This window comes from Peromyscus eremicus, chromosome 8a (genome assembly GCF_949786415.1).
Source record: "Peromyscus eremicus chromosome 8a, PerEre_H2_v1, whole genome shotgun sequence".
Lineage (NCBI taxonomy): Eukaryota > Metazoa > Chordata > Mammalia > Rodentia > Cricetidae > Peromyscus > Peromyscus eremicus.
The window spans coordinates 97,964,992-97,981,305 of NC_081423.1; the positions used below are offsets into that span (position 1 = coordinate 97,964,992).

Genomic DNA, 16,314 nt, shown 5'->3' on the forward strand with positions numbered 1-16,314 from the left:
GCTCTGACTGCCAGTGTTCAGGAGACCCTCCACACACACTCGGCTGTCCAGAGCAGCTGCTCAGCTTCATGGTCCCCCTCCTCAACATCAGCTCCCTGTCCTGGGCAGCAATCATAGTAACTGCCAGGTAATCTGTTCAAAGGTGTCTCAGCAGCTAAAGGTGTACACCACACACGTCCGACAGCCTGAGATTGATCCTGGAACCCGTGGTAGGAGACCCACCTCCTGACACACACACACACTGACTGCTCCAGGACTGCTCAGGTGTCGGCTTACTCTGACCTGCTTATTGGCCACAGGGGCTCCTGGGGATGAGGTGGGGCATACAGTGTAGTCTAAGGAAGAGGCAGGCATGCAGGGCCTGGCATCTTCCTGGGCCCACTGGGAGCCAACTATAGATTTTCTGAGGGCAGTGGCTAGTGTTTTATTTTTGTTTCCACTAAGAACATTTCTAGGTAGCAGGTGCTATCTGAGGGAGGAAGCCCACTCTGTAGGCAGCCAAACTGTCCTTTCTGCCGCCGTCCATCTGTGCCAGCTCTGCTTCCTGCCAGCTCTCACCTCAGCCAGTCTCTTCCCACCCCCCTCCTGCACCAGGGTGACTTTGACAGGACCCTCTCTCCCTCTAAAGTCTGCACACAGCCCTGGCCCCAACTGTCTGGGCCCCACCCCAGGAGCTGGAACTGGCCGTCCCTGAAGGCACATGGCCCTAGACAAACCTTCCAAAGCAGCTTTTTCAGGGGGAGGAGCAGGGATGGGAGATGCTCATCTGTGCTGGGATATGGCAGAGAACACTGAGACCAGGGCGAGAGGGAGGGACGAGAAATGATCAATACCCACGTGGTGGTGGTGGTGCACATGTTTAATCCCAGCACTCTAGAGGCAGGCGGAGTTTGAGCCAGCCTGGTCTACAGAGCGAGTTCCAGGACAGCCAGAGCTACACAGAGAGACTCAGTCTCCAAAAAAAAAAAAAAAAAGATAAATACTGGTCATGGCACTCCATCACCAAGGGCTGTTCTGGCTCTCCCTGTGTGTCACACCAGGGTGAAGGGCTTCCCTCTGTCAGGAAGAGCCCAAGCTTTCAGGCTTCCCCTGTTTACACTGCTACCGCCCTAGCTGTGAGGCATGCTGGGAAGCCTGCTTGGCTCGCTGCCTCCTCAGCTTTACGAAGGCCTGGGCCTCTCGATCACTCTTCCTGCTCTCCAACAGCTGCAAAATTGGATCCCCTGTGTAGAGAAAGGTTTGAGAGTCAAACTCCTGGTTAGGAAATAGCACTGTTCCACCCCTATGCCGACCTTGGAAATTGTGGACACGCACCAGCTAAATTCACGGGTATGTCTTGACAAACAGGGCTGGAAACATGGCAGGTCCTGGGGTGGTGACTACTGCCTTTTTTGTTTAAGACAGGATCCAGCTGTGTGTGGTGGCACATGACTTTGATCCTGTCACTGAGGAGGTAGAGGCAGGTGGATCTCTGTGTGTTCTTGGCCAGCCTGGTCTGCAAAGCGAGTTCCAGGACAGCCAGGGCTACACAGAGACTCCCTCTCTCAAAAAAAAAAAAAAAAAAAAAAAAAAAAAACAGGGTCCTTACTATGTGGCTCCGGTTGGCCTCAAGCTGACAGAGTTCCACCTGCCTTGGGCGCTGGGTTTAGAGGGGCGTGTCATCACACCTAGCCTTAAGATAGTTTAGAGTGTCTCATGACACAGACAGAGGCATAGGGGCCTTCCTGTTATCAAACTTGGCCTGCACCACAGGATGTGTGCCCTGCACAGAGATCCAGGCCCCTTGTCACAGGGACTAATTGGTTTCCCCACCAGAAGTCACATAGTCCTTCCTGAACTTGAATTTCAGTGGCCTCTCCAGTAGAGCAGAGACTTGCTGAAATACTCAGCAACATGAGCCATAGTGCTCATTCTACTGGCTTCCATCTCCCAAGAAGGCATCTCTCTGGAGATTGTGCCAGAGAGCCCTGCCCTGGGACTCAGGCCTACCGTTGGGTGCAGGGTATGTGAGAGGCAGGCGAGTCTGAGGTGCTCCACTAGGCTCTTCACAACCAGTCAGTCCAGGCACCCTGCAGAGTGGCAGGAAGGCCTCCCCCTCCAGGTCATCAGCGCCCAGAGTGTCATGGTCAAGCACAGTGAGCAGGAGGCATGCCCAGGCTTTTTGGCATGGCTCAGCAGGCACCAGGCTGGCAGGGAGTCAGGGGCTCAGTTAGTTGCCTGCCTCACTCAAATCTGGCATCAACAGTCCCTCCCTCCCAACATATTGGGCACCCTTTGCTGAGAACAACAGTTGGATCTCAACCTGGCTCGTCTCTGTCACATGCTATAACACCCACTCTGATCATGGGCTGATTTAACAGCAAGAGGTCCTGCGGCCCCAAGGCCCATATTCAACAAAGAGCAGGTACCCAAGTACCCAGTCGGATACAGCATCCTTCCTGAATGCCTCTGTATTGGGTGGGAATCCACCCCCTTTCTCCCAGGGAAGCAAACACCTATTCGGAAGACTTTCCTTCAGGCCCAATGCGGTCATCTCAAGCCCTCCTTAGAGGAGGCAGGGGTTATGAGAAAGGAAAAAAAGGGGGAGGGACTGAGAGATGAGTAGGGACTCACAATTCAAAGGTCTCATCAAAGAGTGGGTGAAGTTCCTTCTTATGCTTCTGGGTCTCCCTGGGGGCCAGCTCAGGGAATTCATGTCTGGGTTCCAGCGTCAGCTGAACAAAGGGGTCACTGGAACCTGGCAGGTGGCCCATGGGGGGGTGGTTGCTGACTGAGTTCCAGCCACCACCACACCCCACACTGCCCCCTCCCCACAACTGTTATCCCTTAGCCCCTCCTGGTAACTAGAGGAAATGTGCTTAGGACTTCTGCTGAGAGCCTCCAGGGTGCTAGTGAGGAGAGGCCGAGGGAGGTGTCCACTCACCATTGGAGTCCAGGGGCAGCAGGCTAGAGGCACTGAGCAACTCTACATGAAGCTTCTGCTCAGAGGCTCGGTAGGAGGCCTTGATGGTGACTGCACCCAGCTGCTCGGAAGTGGTTTCAGCCTGGCATGGGATCACACATAGGAATCAACTGGGAGGGAGTGGGGGCAAGGCCCACTATACTCCTCAGTGGGAGCTAGGCAGCAGGAGCATCTCACCTGCTGCTGAATTCGGCTACAGAAGTACTTCTGGATGAGCTCCCGGCTAGAGGCTGCCTGCAGCTCCAGGTCCCTCTGCAGAGCCTGGAATGGCATATCAGAGCATCCACCTAAACATCTTCATGCCTACCCACATTGATGCTGCAGCCAGGTACTCAGAGAGGGGAAGATGTGACAGGAAGTGCTGGGGCCCTAGGGCAGAGGTATCAGATGACCTACTCTGGAAGTATAATCTCCCCAGTGCAGGTATGTAGGGACCCTTTGCCTTGAAGGACACTATATTTGGATTATTTACCTCCTGCCAGCATCACAAAATTTGTAATAATTTTGAATAAGAGGCCCAACTTAATATTGCACTTGGTTTCATGAATTACGTGGCTGTTCCTGGATACAGGTAGATACAGAAAGACAGGTTCCCTGCCTTGACCTCCTATCAGGGGCTTATCAAGAGGCCCTAACAAGGCCCTGGGGTCATTCCCCCACACTGCTAAGACTCTTACCTGGAAGGTGGCTGTGTGCAGGGCCTCTGGTGGCAGACCACAGCCCTCAGCATGGAAGCAGATCTCCAGGTTCTGGGAAAGAGAAAAGAGATGACTCCAGGCACTCCCAGGGCTAATATCCTCGCAGCCAGCCGGTATAATTACCTGAAGGGCTGCCTTCAGTCTGCTGGAGGCCAGTGATGAGCTACGCTGGGAAGAGGCCACCTCCACCAGCACCGTGAGTGTGTGGGTCCACAGCAGGGTCAGAAGGCTGGCCGGAGGCAGATGGGGGCCGGACATAGCACAGTACAACAGGGGAGGAAGAAAAGATGCTCTTAGAAAGGAGAGCCTCGGGAACCCAGGCTCACTCTGCTCCCCTTCCACCAGTTCCACACGTGAGGCTCGGGCAGAGTTGGCAGATGGTGTACAGAGTGGAAAGGGGGCAGGCCAAGGGAGTCATCAATCCTGTCCAATGTGTCTCTTAACCTCAGTAGAGAACCCTCTTCAATGGAGCATGGGTCTCCAGCAAACCACTAAAGAGTGGCGGAGAAAGCTGGACCTCAGGATGAGATAGGATTGTGGCGCACAGCATGGATAAGGAAAATAAAATGACAAGGACACAGACTGACAGCCTCCTGAAATTTAACATGCACCACTGTCAGCTAACAGGTCCTCTGTCCTGATGATGGAGGAGGCCTGAGATGTGGGGATAGCCCAGGGGTACAACACTTGCCTAGCATGTGGGGAAGGAGGCCTTCATTTAAAGTAGTGAGTGAATTCATTTAACAGCATCAGGTACTGTTCTAGATGTTTCTGAGCAAAGCTCCTGTCTTAGTGGAGAGTTAATTCTAGCTTATGTGAAGAAAAACAGAACAGAACAGAACAAAACAAACAAACAAAAACACTCACTAAATAGCATAAAGGAGACTGAGCCTCCAGAGGCCCGGCTTGCTGCTCAGTAGGAGGCAAACAGAACTCTACTCTACTAGGCAGAGCCCAGCTGCCAATCAGGATCCAGGTTCCACCTGCAGGCAGCTGAGGCACAGTCCTGCCTGCAGCCCTTCATGTGGCCCATTCACTCCTCAGGAGAGGCTGGGGCTGTGATCATGGGCATGATAACCTGGACATCTTGAAGCCACTAAAGAGGAACCAAGAAGCTGGAACCTGAACCTAGGTATCCAAAACCCATATCTGGGACATGCCAGACACCTGGACCATGAAGAGGGAGGAGAGACAGTCAGGGACCCTGAAAATGGGCCTGGGCCTGGAAGGATACAGGGGAAAGCTTGCCATACTCAGAGCTGCACAGAACAAAAAGGACCAGTGAAAGAAGCGGTGAGCTCCCTGTCCCTGAAGCTGTTCAGATCCTCCAAAGGAAGTCATCAAAGGGATTCCCAGCATGCCACCAACCCAGGAGCACTAAGGCCTTGGAGACATGGGGCAGAGGGCAGTGCAAGTCAGGGGCTGCCGCATACCTGTTGAAGTTCTCCTGGACCAGGTTGGTGTTCATGTAGCAAAGCTTCACCTCCAAGAATTTCATCAGGGGCAGAATGGCCTAGGACAGACCGGAAGGGCATACAACTCAGGCCTATTGAAGTCCCGACCTCACTCACACTGTCTTGACCATCCCCCTCCCCTGGGTAGGGAACAGAGCTAGGCTACTGTGTGGTGGGTATTACAGTGTCTGTATTAGTTGCTCGCTGCCTCCTGTCTTTCTATCCCGGTTGCTCTGTCTGCTCCAACCACACCATCCTCTGCATCCTATGGACCTGCTCTGCAAAAGCCTCCTCAGGACCGCTGCTCTTCCTGATCCCTCTGCCTGCAACATTCTTCCTCTAGGCATCTTCACAGATCCCTTTCTTGCTTCCTGTGGGCTCTTGACTCAGCTGTCACACTCAGAATAAGGCCTTCCCTGACCACTATCGAAAAGTACATTTCCCAGCCCATCCCCTTCTCTGTTTTATTTTTCCCGTTAGTGCTTATCATTACCTAGCACACTATATAACTGTGTGTGCAAACACGCACATGACTGGATGTGTATTGATAGTTACAGTTACAATTATGGCTGTAGTTAGCTGTATCTCTGCACTTAGCTATCCATCATCCCCTCAGAGCAGAAGCCCTAAGAAAGCAGGAGTTTAGGTCACATTGACTTAATACCAAGTCAGTATCTGGAACTAAAATGTGTGTTTACTCAACATTTGATAGGTTAATGAATAACTTCACCCCCCTCAAACAATCAGGGATACACTCCCCCCTTTACACATGAGGAGCTTGGGGTCAGCTGGCGGGCATAAACAGGGCAGCAGAAATGATAAGCCGTGGGAAGGATGTGTTCCCAGACCTGTGTGTTCCTGAGCCTCCTGAGGTAATCCTACACCATCCATCAGTGCCTCCCTGAGCATCCAGGGAGTACACCGAGGCCCATGGAGACATCACACCTGGGTCTGACTCCCATCTACCTAGGCTGTTCTCACCACCCCAGTGCACAGAGTTGGCCCAGAGGTGAAGGTCAACAAAGAGAGCGGTTACTCACATCCTCAGGCAGAACAGACTCCTTGACACCAATGAGTTTCTGAATGTGTGTGGCAATGCCCACCTCCAACTGGGGACACAAAGCAGGGAGACAAAGGGAGATGGAGCGGGGCAGGGGCAATCCAGAGAGTTGGCCTGAGGCTTGAGTTTATATTTAGGATCAGGGAGTAGACATCAGCTCAGGTCCTGCTGAGGAACGGGGTAGGCGGGGTCCCTGGGTGATCAGACAGTACCTGCTCAGCCAGGGTACGGACGCCAGTACGGATCTCGTGGCCCAGCCCGGCCAAAGCGCCCTGCAGCTGAGCATGCAGTGTGTTCTGCAGCTGCCCCTGCTCCAGCACGGCCCCGACCCGCTGCTCCAATGCCTCCCATGCCAGCTGAGTGGGCAGCTTGTGGATGACCAGCCGCAGTTGCTCCATGTCATTTACCACCACACACAGCTGGGGACAGTCACGGGCACAGGGATGCAGGCATTCTCCAACAGCACCAAGACAAGCAGATCCACCCCTACCCTGGCCAGCCCCTCAGCCCCAGCCCTGGGTCTTACCATGTTGGCTGCCTGGCCCTGGTCCTTCTGACCTGCAGACAGTTCACGGGCCCGGGCCTTTATAAGACTGCAGTAAACCAGGGCCAGTCGGCAGGTGTCCTAGGGTGAGTGGATCACAGGAGATGGGTGGGTGGGTGGATGGACAGATGGACGGATGGACAGATGGATGGATGGGTGGGTGGCTGGGTGGGGCTCTCAAAATGGGTCAATAGAGGAGTCTCAGAGAGTTAGACTCTCAAGAGTTTAGGATGCAAGCTATGTGAGGGGCTGGTGATGGCTAGTTGTTTGAGAGCCTGTGAGGAACTGGGCAGGGCAGAATGACCTGTCCTAAGGGGAGGGAGGGATGCTGGGAAGACACCATACCTCCACAAATTTGACAGTGATCATGAAGGCTTCCTCAGGGTCTGGCCAGTCCAGCTGCCGGGCAGTATGGCTAATCTGGGCAAAGCAGGTGGACAGATCCACAGCGGAAGTGCTATGCTTGGTCAGTTCACCCAGGGGCACCAGCTGGGAAAGGGGAACACTTAGAAGGCTCAAGGCAGGCAGACACAAATCTATTCCCCCAACCACCGAGTGCAGGCTGCCTGGAGGATAAAAGCAAGGCTCCGCCCACTGCCCCTTCAGCCCGCAGGACCCCGAGGCACAGGGACACCCTACTGAGCCTCAGGATATCAGGAGGCCATATTTTCCACCCAGCTGGCCTGAACAGTGCCCATGAGCTGTTCAGAGACAGAGGCTTCTACTGGGCAGGAGGTCCCAGCAGAGAACCCAACCTCACTCCCAAACCTAGGGCCCCCGTCTGCACCGAGTCCATCTGCACAGCACGCTGCACCCGCTCCAAGGCAACACTGTAAGTCTTCTGCAGCCAGGAGGGGATGGCTGGCTGGAACCAGCGGTGGAAACCATCCAGGGCCAGGACTCCATTGCTGGGGAGAGGAGAGGGTTAGCCTGTGGAAGGCAGGGGCTGGCCTTGGGCCACAGCTCTTGACAACCCTTTTCCGTCCTGCATGCCTGAAGCCCACCTGTCTGAGGGGACCGGGCCCAGCTGGCAGAGCTCCTTCAGGGTGACATAGAGCTGAAACAGACTTTCTCCCATATCTGGGGAAACAAGGTTGCCCACCGCCGCTGTGTGGTCCTGTACCCTCTTGGCCACCTACAAGGAAAAGCTTGTTGAACAGAGCTGCAGAGCTGGACAGAGGGGTGGTTCCTAGAGATGGCAGAGGGGCTCACCAGCCACTGCAGCTCCTGGAAGGCCACGGAGAAGAGGTCTATCTTGAGGACACTGGGGGAAAGGCAGTATGTGTGACGGTGGTGCCCACTGGGGTCCCACAGGCCTGTCAGCTCCAGACCCATAGCCGCTCACTTGTGGAAAATCTTGTTCCATGTGTGACGGCACTGGTACAGATCACCCATAACGTCATGAACCAGGCTAAGCAGGGCCTTGCCAGCCTCCAAGATGCCCTGGGAAGGATACGGGTGGTTACAAGGGCAGACACCACATACTCACCCTCAACCCCTGTCCCAGAATCTACCTGCACCATGGGCTGATGATGTTGCTGCATCAGGTGAAACCACTCAACTGTGCCCATCTGTTGGAAGACAGGCAGGGAGAAGGGGTGAGTGGGCCAAGGGACGCGACCCCACCCCCACGCCAGGGAAGACACCTACCCGCAGAGCCTCAGCAACCAGCTGGGGCAGTGGAACACTGTCTGGGCACAGCTCTCCGAAGGCCTTTGTCTTGCACATCTGCACCAAGACTCTGGCAGACAGAGGGCTCTGTTCAGAGGCCTGCCACGCTACTCCCTCGCAGTAGGTGTTCTTGACCCCCCTGCCCACAGGTGTCACCCCTGCACACTCATCTCTGACCCCTCTGCAGAAGCAAAGGGGTAGCCACTGACCTGAGGAGGGACTGCAGCCTGGATGGGGAGTCAGAGACAGACAGGGGAAAGACGGAGCGGAACTTCCGGATGAGGGAGAGGCCATAGGCCAGCAGGGAGGTGAAGGAGGTGGCCAGCTCCTCCCGCTGCAAAGCCAGAAAGACATTACAGGCCGCTGCCCACCCTACGCAGCCCTGCCCGCCCTCCGCAGCCCTGCCCGCCCTCCGCAGCCCTGCCTACCCCACTCCCTCCACTCACTTGTTCTTCCTTGAGCCGGCCCTGGATCCACTGGTACTCAATGCTGGTAATGGGGTGCAGGAGGCAGCTGCTGGGGAACTCCAGGCTCTGGTAGAGGCGGCTGTAGGCCAACCACTGCCTGCAGAGACAGGAAGCCCTCAGCAGGGCCCAGGAAGGCAACATCTCCCTACTCCATCCACCAGTAGATGCTGAACCAGTGGCCAATAATGTGACATGTAGGACCTCTGTTCTGTTCTGTTGATGCTTTTCAAGTCATCTGACTTTTTTGGTATGTTTGTTTTTTGAGAGAGGGTTTCTTTATCCCTGGCTGTTCTGGAACTCACTTTGTAGACCAGGCTGGCCTCGAACTCACAGAGATCTGCTTGTCTGCCTCTACTCTCCAAGTGCTTAAAGGTATGCACCACTACGCCCCACCTCACTTGGCTCTTCAATTGTGCTTTGTCTGGATAAAAATTCAGAGCTGAGCCAGGCAGTGATGGCACATTCCTTTAATCCCAACACTCCGGAAGCAGGGGCAGGTAGATCTCTTGAGTTCAAGGCCAGCCTGTTCTCTGAAACAGAGCTAATTTCAGGACAGCCAGGGCTACATAGAGAAACTCTGTCTCAAAAGAACAAAAAAACAAAAACAAAAACACTTCAGAACTAGACAGGATGAAGCACACCTTTAATTCTCCCACTTGGGAGGCAGGTGGATCTCTGGTTAGAAGACAGCCTGGTCTACATCGCAGTTTCTAGGCCAACCTGGGCTACATAGGGACCTTGTCTCAAACAGTAACAACAACAAAAACAAAAAATCCTCCACCATTTCTGGGGCCAGGAAGATGGTCCAGTGGATGGGAGTACTTGCACCAGCTGGGGCTGGAGACATGGCCCAACAACTAAGAACAATGGTGGAGGACCTGAGTTTGGTTCCCAGCATCCACATCGAGAGGTTCCTAACTATCTACAACTCAGGCTCCAGGGGCTCCAGTGCCCTCTCCTGGCCAGTGAAGGCATCTGCCACATAGGTGGTATATGATCACACAGGCAACCCACACACATACACATAAATACAATAATTCTTTAAAAAAATGATGTGTGGGCCGGGCGGTGGTGGCGCACGCCTTTAATCCCAGCACTCGGGAGGCAGAGCCAGGCGGATCTCTGTGAGTTCGAGGCCAGCCTGGTCTCCAAAGCGAGTTCCAGGAAAGGCGCAAAGCTACACAGAGAAACCCTGTCTCGAAAAAACCAAAAAAAAAAAAAAAGATGTGTGTGTATACCCACACAGGTGTGTAAAGGTGTGCATGTGTGCATGTGTGTACCCACACAGGTGTGTAAAGGTGTGCATGTGTGCATGTGTGTACCCACACAGGTGTGTAAAGGTATGCATGTGTGCATGTGTGTACCCACACAGGTGTGTAAAGGTGTGTACCCACACAGGTGTGTAAAGGTATGCATGTGTGTGAAGGCCAGAGGCCAAGTCAAGTGTCTTCCTCAATCACTCCTGAACTTTCCCAAGTCTACTAGCATGCTCTCTCTGTCTCCCCTGTGCTGGGATTTCAGGCATGTCAAGCCACTCCCTACTGGGGTGCTGGGGACTGAACTCAGATCCTAATGTTGGCAGAGCGAGCACTTTACTGACTAGCATCTTCTCCCTCAAACTCAACTATGTATCTGAGAATGACCTTGAACTCCTGATCCTCCTGCCTCAACCTCCCAAGTGCTGAGATTACAGGTGTGAACCATCATGCCTGGAGAAAGCCTCAGGGTTTCTTGTTCCTTTTGAAAAGGCAGCTCTAGAGTTTTGCACCCATGGCAATCATCAGCTGGAGATTCTCTCAGAGGTGTAGCGGGAGACTAGCAGGGGGTGACTGAGCTAGATGAGGTTAGGGTGAAAGACAGAGCAGCCAGGGACAGGCTGAGGTCCCTACTGGAACAGCTGCTGCTTGCATCAAGTGCCTAGATCCTGAGAGGGAACCTGGCATCTCACTGGCCTCACCTGCACCCCAGCTTCCTCTTCAGGAACACCCATCTGCCCAAGAACCCCCTCCCTCTCCCGCCTCTGTTTTTCACTCAAAGACCAAGGCACAGGCAGGCCCCAGGTGGCATTCTGATCTCACCCCCCTCCTGCCCAGCACACAGTGTGACCATTCTCCTCCACTCCACACAGGCTGGCATGCCAATCACTCATGAGTGCTCCTTCTTGGCATTCCCAGAAGCTGACATAGCTCAGGAAACATGACGGCCCGGGAAGATTTGTTGTCATTTTTAGAGTTTTGGTGGTGTTGCTTTTTTTTGAGACAGTGTCTCACTGTATAGCCAAAGGTAGCCTCAGGCTTGCTGCAATCCCCCTGTCTCAGCTTTTTGAATTCTGGGATTGATTACAGACATGTACCACCAAGTCATTTTAACATCAATTTATCAGCTATTTCCTGCCATGAGCCTATGACATCAGGAAATGGGTCTGCTGAAGAGAGGCGAACATAAAAGCCCAGGACATGAGAGACACAGACGAGGTCAGTGAGTGACCTCAGGGCAATGCTCAAGAGGAGGACCGAAGCTGGGGTGCTGGTGCACACCTTAAATCCCAGCACTCCGGAGGCAAAGGCAGGTGGACCTCTGAGTGAGGCCAGCCTGGTCTACAGTGTGAGTTCCAGGACAGCCAGGGCTACACAGGGAAAACCTGTATCGAAAAACCAGAAAAAAAAAAAAAGGGGGTGGGGGAGAGAGAGAGAACCCCTGTTTCATGAACAGCTAGAATCTGAGTTGTGCACAAAATCTCCAGATGTGAAAGTTTGTTAACTGACTCCAAACTTAAAAACACAGTTTGGACCTGAGAGCACACTTTTGAGAGCTGCCCTTTGACCTGTAGGTGGGCGGGGCGAGGCAGAAAAGATCCCCTAAGAATTCTGAGCAGGGCTGTGTACTTACGCCATGGACTGATGGAAGTCTGACAGGTCCTTCTGAGTAGCATGGAGAAAGAGGATGGTGGCACCCTGGGGACTCAGTGATGCATCCCAGGAGGCACTGCCAGCCTAAGGCAAATAGTAGAGGGCTATCAGGACCTGACAGGTGGCCCTGGTGGTGTTCAGTTCCGGCAGACGGCCATACCTGGTGCTGGGTGACTTCATGGGACACCAGCTGCTGCAGGAGGTGGAAGTGTACAGTGTAGCTGGGCTGGGAGCGGCTGGCCACCGTGGCTCTCTGCAATAGAGTCGGCAGGGCTGTGAGGACCCCATGCCAGATACAGCCAGCCCTCTCCAAACCTTCCTAGGCTACCAACCGAGGAAGACGCAGCCGCCAGCCCAGCCCCTGGCCCTACCCGCTTGTGAATGAACTGGAACTGGAGATGGCACCGGCCGCGGTCTGGGTAGGTCTCTGTGCAGGGCTCTAGCGGGTACCACTGGTCCTCTCGACAGCGCAGGTCCTAGCGGGAAAGACACACAGTGATGAGCGTCAGGCCCTGCCCAGGGCTGAGGCGAGGACAGGCAAGCAGTTGGGGCAACTCCCAGGCTCAGGTTGGGTCAAACCTGAAGTCCGTCAGAGCCCTTCACCCCCTCTGCCTTTACCTCTCTCCTGGCCCTTCTCCTTGGCCCTCACCTGCAACTTCAGAACCACGTTCCCCAGAAAGTCGTCCTGGCCTTTATCCTTCCGAGCTTCCTTAAAGATCCTGTTTTGGGCAGGATTGGTGAAGGGTCAGCCACCTGGGTACTCAGGGCAGAGCCTGCATTCCAGAACCCAGGGTGCCTGTGAAAGGGTGGAGGGCCACCTTCCTCCCTATAACCTGCTGCACCCACCTTCGGAGCCCGTGCAGGTCCGTGAGCTCCCCAAGCTTCTGTCTCACAGACTCCACAGTGTCCAGGTCCCTGCAGGCCAGAGGTTTGAGCAAGGGGCAGAGGAGGGGTCCGTGACCTCATCAGTAAAGAAGCTTTGACACAGTGTCTGTGTGTGTGTGTCCCCCCATCCCTCTCCCGCCCCCCACTTCTTTTTGTTCCTCAGGAGCCCGGCATGCCACTCACCACATGTCCAGGTGAAAGCTTGCATTGCTTACATCCTCAAACTCCCTTTAGGGAGAAAAGAACATGTGTGCTTAAGGACCTTAGCAGGGTAGGACACCCCATGCACACCCATGTTGGACAAGGCTACAAGGACTGGCCATAAGCCCAGACCTGCCTTCTAAAATGGCCATCCCCAGTATCACCCACCGTGTGTGTGTGTGTGTGTGTGTGTGTGTGTGTGTGTGTGTGTGTGTGTAGCTGTAACCCTTTCTTGCCTAGTACTTCCCTCCCTTTTTAATTTTTCTCTTGGGCACAGGATCATGTTATGTAGCCTTGGCTGGCCTGGGACTCACTCTGTAGACCAGGCTGGCCTCAAACTCACAGAGCTCTGCCTGCCTCTGCCTCCTGAGTGCTGGGATTCAAGATTGAGCCACCCCACTTTCCTAGCCACTTCTCTACCATCTTCAAGGATGGGCTGGAGTGTCCCCTGGCCACCATCCACCCAGAGATGCCCAACTGTCCCTGCTCCACTACTATAGAGCATATTTAGTCTTTTGGCAGGGTCTTGCCATGTAGCGTAGGTTAATCTTGAACCTGCCATCTTACTCTCTTGAGTGCTAGGATTACAGGTGTGGCATTACATCAGGCAGATACATGACTGGCATTCATGTCATGGGTCTGTATCTAGCCAAATCTCCCTCCAGCTCTACTTGACCAAGGGCTGATCTCACTCTCTTGATCCAGGAAGATCACTGATCTCATTGGCTAGGAAACCGACACCCAGAGGAGCCCCAGATGGGAGCAGGGAATAGAGGATGGAGGCTGGGACAGGGCCACGTACAAGATAAAGGTCTCGTCCCAGACAGGATTAAGCGTCTGGCTTTTGACTTGGGTGCGATGGGTCTGCTCTTCAGGGATGGTGTGCCTCACCACAGCCTTCTGTCGGTGTCGAGACACAGGGCTGCCCTCTGGTACGCCAACCCCCTGCTCGATGCCCAGCAGGCAGTAGGGGTCACTAAACCCTGGCAAGAAGTGAGGAACAAGACTCCAGGAAGTCAGCCAGGTTCCCTTGAATTCCCATCATCCTCCCCGGGCCCAGCCTCCCTCTGAGAAAGCTGGATAAGGTCCCTCTGAACTCAGCATCTAAGCACAGGATGCTAGCAGCTGGGGAGTTTGGTGGCTGGGCTCTCTGGCAAAGAGTTGAAAGCCAGACTGTGACGGTGGGGGCCGCGACACTCACCGCTGACATCCTTGCCCAGAATGCCCTTGGCCTGTTTCACCGTTGCCTTCAGACAAAATACTGGTTTCTGGAAGGACAGGAGTGAGGGCTGCCTGAGCTCCTGAGAAGGCTGGGCTTCCCATGCCCCTTCCTTACCCAGCGTGCCCTGGCCCAGGTTACCTCAAGCTCCCCAACACGCTGCAGCATCTGCTGGTGCTCCTCAGGCTGCACCTGGAAGGCCTGACAAGGGAGGAAGTACGGGAGGTTAGGGACACAGGCAGGGTGGCCTGATGGGTAGGAAGGGCTGAGCCTTGGCTGTAGGAAGATACCCATCTTCCTATGGTGGGGGCTGGATTTACCTCTTGCAGATAGCGTAGCAGTTCTGAGGTCTCCTTCACATGGTTGGGCTCTGGCTGACCCAGGCGGTGCAGGACCGTATAGAGGGCTTCCTCATACAGCTGGTCCCGCTGAGACATAGCAGGGTCACCTCAGGAATCCCATCATCACCCAGAAGCCCTCCCTGACACCAACACCTCAGGCCCAGAAAAGGGACAAAGAGGCATGTGTGCAGGGAAGGTTGAGACTCAGAATACTCTCTACTAGGCTGCGGCAGCCGCCACTTCTGGGGCCTGAGGGGCCTCCCTCAGAGAGGATGTAGGGCAGCTTCCCACATCCCCCACACTCTCCCAGCTCCACCTCTTACCTCTTCTGAGGAGAAATGGTGTGACTGAACCTGGACCTAGGAGCAAGGTGGAAAGACAAGGTATCGCCAGAGGCCTAATCAGCCAGGCAGGACGACCCAGGCCTCAGACAGTGGGACCCTAGCACCTCAGCCTTTTGGGCCCTTAGGCCCACCGATTCCCCTCACCTGTTCCAACATAAGGCTCTCTAAAGGTCTCACCCCTGGGTCATTTTGCTCATCCCCTGGCCTGCCATGCCTGAGGTCCATGGGCGTTCAGCTGGCCCAGCAGTGGACTCTCCAGCACCTGCCCCCCCTCTTCCTTGCCCAGAGGAAACAGCAGTGCTTATCAGGCGGCCACCGCTCCTCACCCCAGCAGCGGAAGTGAGGCCTAACAGCAGAGGTGGGTGAATAGGGGGAAATGCCAGCCAGGCAGGTCTGGGGTAGCTCAGAGGGGTCCCTAGGCAGCCCACTGTCATTGGAGATATTGCTTCGTGGGGCTGATGCCCTCAGAGCTGGAGGAACAGGGCTGGAGGTACGGGCCCACCAAAGGAAGAGTCTAGAAAAGCCCACCGTGACTCAGAGACCAAACACATGGTGGACCTCTCTCTGCCCACCCACAAGGCTATGTCCAGGGTCATAGAGGGCAGGTGGGTGGGGGCAGACAGCCTCCCACATCCACGCCTCAGGACTGTGGCGCACCCCAGACAGGCTCTTTGCCCTCTGTCGTCACTCCTACCTCCTGGTTGGTTTGGGGTGGTGGATCCTGCAGGTCTCTGACCCTGCGGCGCCTTATCTTGATGGCCTGGCGCAAGAGTGGAGGGCGCCGCTGGGGGTGGGAGAGGTGTGTCGCCATGGTGGCTGTCTCTGCCTTTCCCTCTGCCACCCCCCTAGCTGCCGGGTGGAAACAGCAAAGCCGCAGGATGAGGCAAAGAGCCCCAAGGTACACCCTCCTCCGTTAGGGGAGGGCGGAGGGATGGAAGGGTCAGGGTGTCACTGCCTTGGAGGGGCCTTCTCCCAGGCTCCCTGCACCTGCCTTCAGCCTCGATCCTTGCAGGATCCTCCCCGGCCTGGAGCAGAAAGTGGACCCAGTGGGCGGAGCAAGCCCCACCCACCCGTCTATGGAGGCCCTGGGGAGAGCCAGAGCTCCTGGCAAGAGTGGTTAAGGCCAGTCTATACAGCAGCCTACCTCAACTATGCCTGGGCCAAGGAAGCTGACCGAGATCTGTGGGTTCTCACCCCAAGGTTTTCTGACTGGCCCCCGATCTGGGTTAGGGTGGGGCAGACTCCTGAGAAATGTTTCCTCTGCCCAGCAGTCACCTGCCCAGCCTGCTCCACCCAACAGGTGACATTCCAGGGATGGGACGGGACTACTTAGTGTTAGCCAGGGAGGGACAGTAGGGACACGGAGCCCAGTCCCACCACTGGTGGTCAGGACGGTGCTCCTTCACTAGCCCTGAGAGCCCCTGTGGGTGGGCGGCAGAAGGAAGAGGCTGCCATCTCTCTGTGGGAGCCTTTTAGTCAGTAGAGAACACTTCGGTACCACATCTCCCACAGCTTTGACTGAGTGGGGTGCAGCCTGGCTGTGGGCTTAGCTTCTTCTT

At 55.1% G+C, this 16,314-nt stretch overlaps 1 protein-coding gene across 1 annotated transcript; it reads right to left on the bottom strand.

Moving 5' to 3' along the window:
* Positions 1-988: 988 nt before the first annotated feature.
* On the bottom strand, positions 989-15,754 carry Unc13d (unc-13 homolog D). Its single transcript, XM_059269823.1, has 32 exons — positions 15,450-15,754; positions 14,735-14,770; positions 14,391-14,498; positions 14,212-14,271; positions 14,053-14,119; positions 13,654-13,834; positions 12,834-12,878; positions 12,612-12,680; positions 12,415-12,484; positions 12,137-12,241; positions 11,926-12,018; positions 11,746-11,849; positions 8,836-8,953; positions 8,599-8,723; positions 8,369-8,459; positions 8,233-8,289; positions 8,064-8,161; positions 7,931-7,982; positions 7,723-7,853; positions 7,506-7,626; positions 7,064-7,207; positions 6,701-6,799; positions 6,387-6,593; positions 6,155-6,223; positions 5,094-5,173; positions 3,784-3,889; positions 3,640-3,711; positions 3,140-3,223; positions 2,924-3,044; positions 2,614-2,737; positions 1,990-2,186; positions 989-1,223 (listed from the first exon to the last, which is right to left on the bottom strand). Exons 1-32 carry the CDS (start codon positions 15,564-15,566, stop codon positions 1,102-1,104), a joined length of 3,273 nt encoding a protein of 1,090 aa, XP_059125806.1. The 5' UTR covers positions 15,567-15,754; the 3' UTR covers positions 989-1,101.
* Between the last annotated feature and the right edge of the window lie 560 nt (positions 15,755-16,314).

Bases quoted from the DNA above. Each gene is read 5' to 3' on its own strand.
- Unc13d (XM_059269823.1), bottom strand. From the start codon at position 15,566: ATGGCGACACACCTCTCCCACCCCCAGCGGCGCCCTCCACTCTTGCGC. The intron at 14,120-14,211 runs GTAACCTGGGCC...CTGTCCTTCCAG, and splicing joins AGCGTGTTGGGGAGCTTGAG to AAACCAGTATTTTGTCTGAA. The intron at 12,879-13,653 runs GTACGTGGCCCT...TTCTCCCTAAAG, and splicing joins TGGGACGAGACCTTTATCTT to GGAGTTTGAGGATGTAAGCA.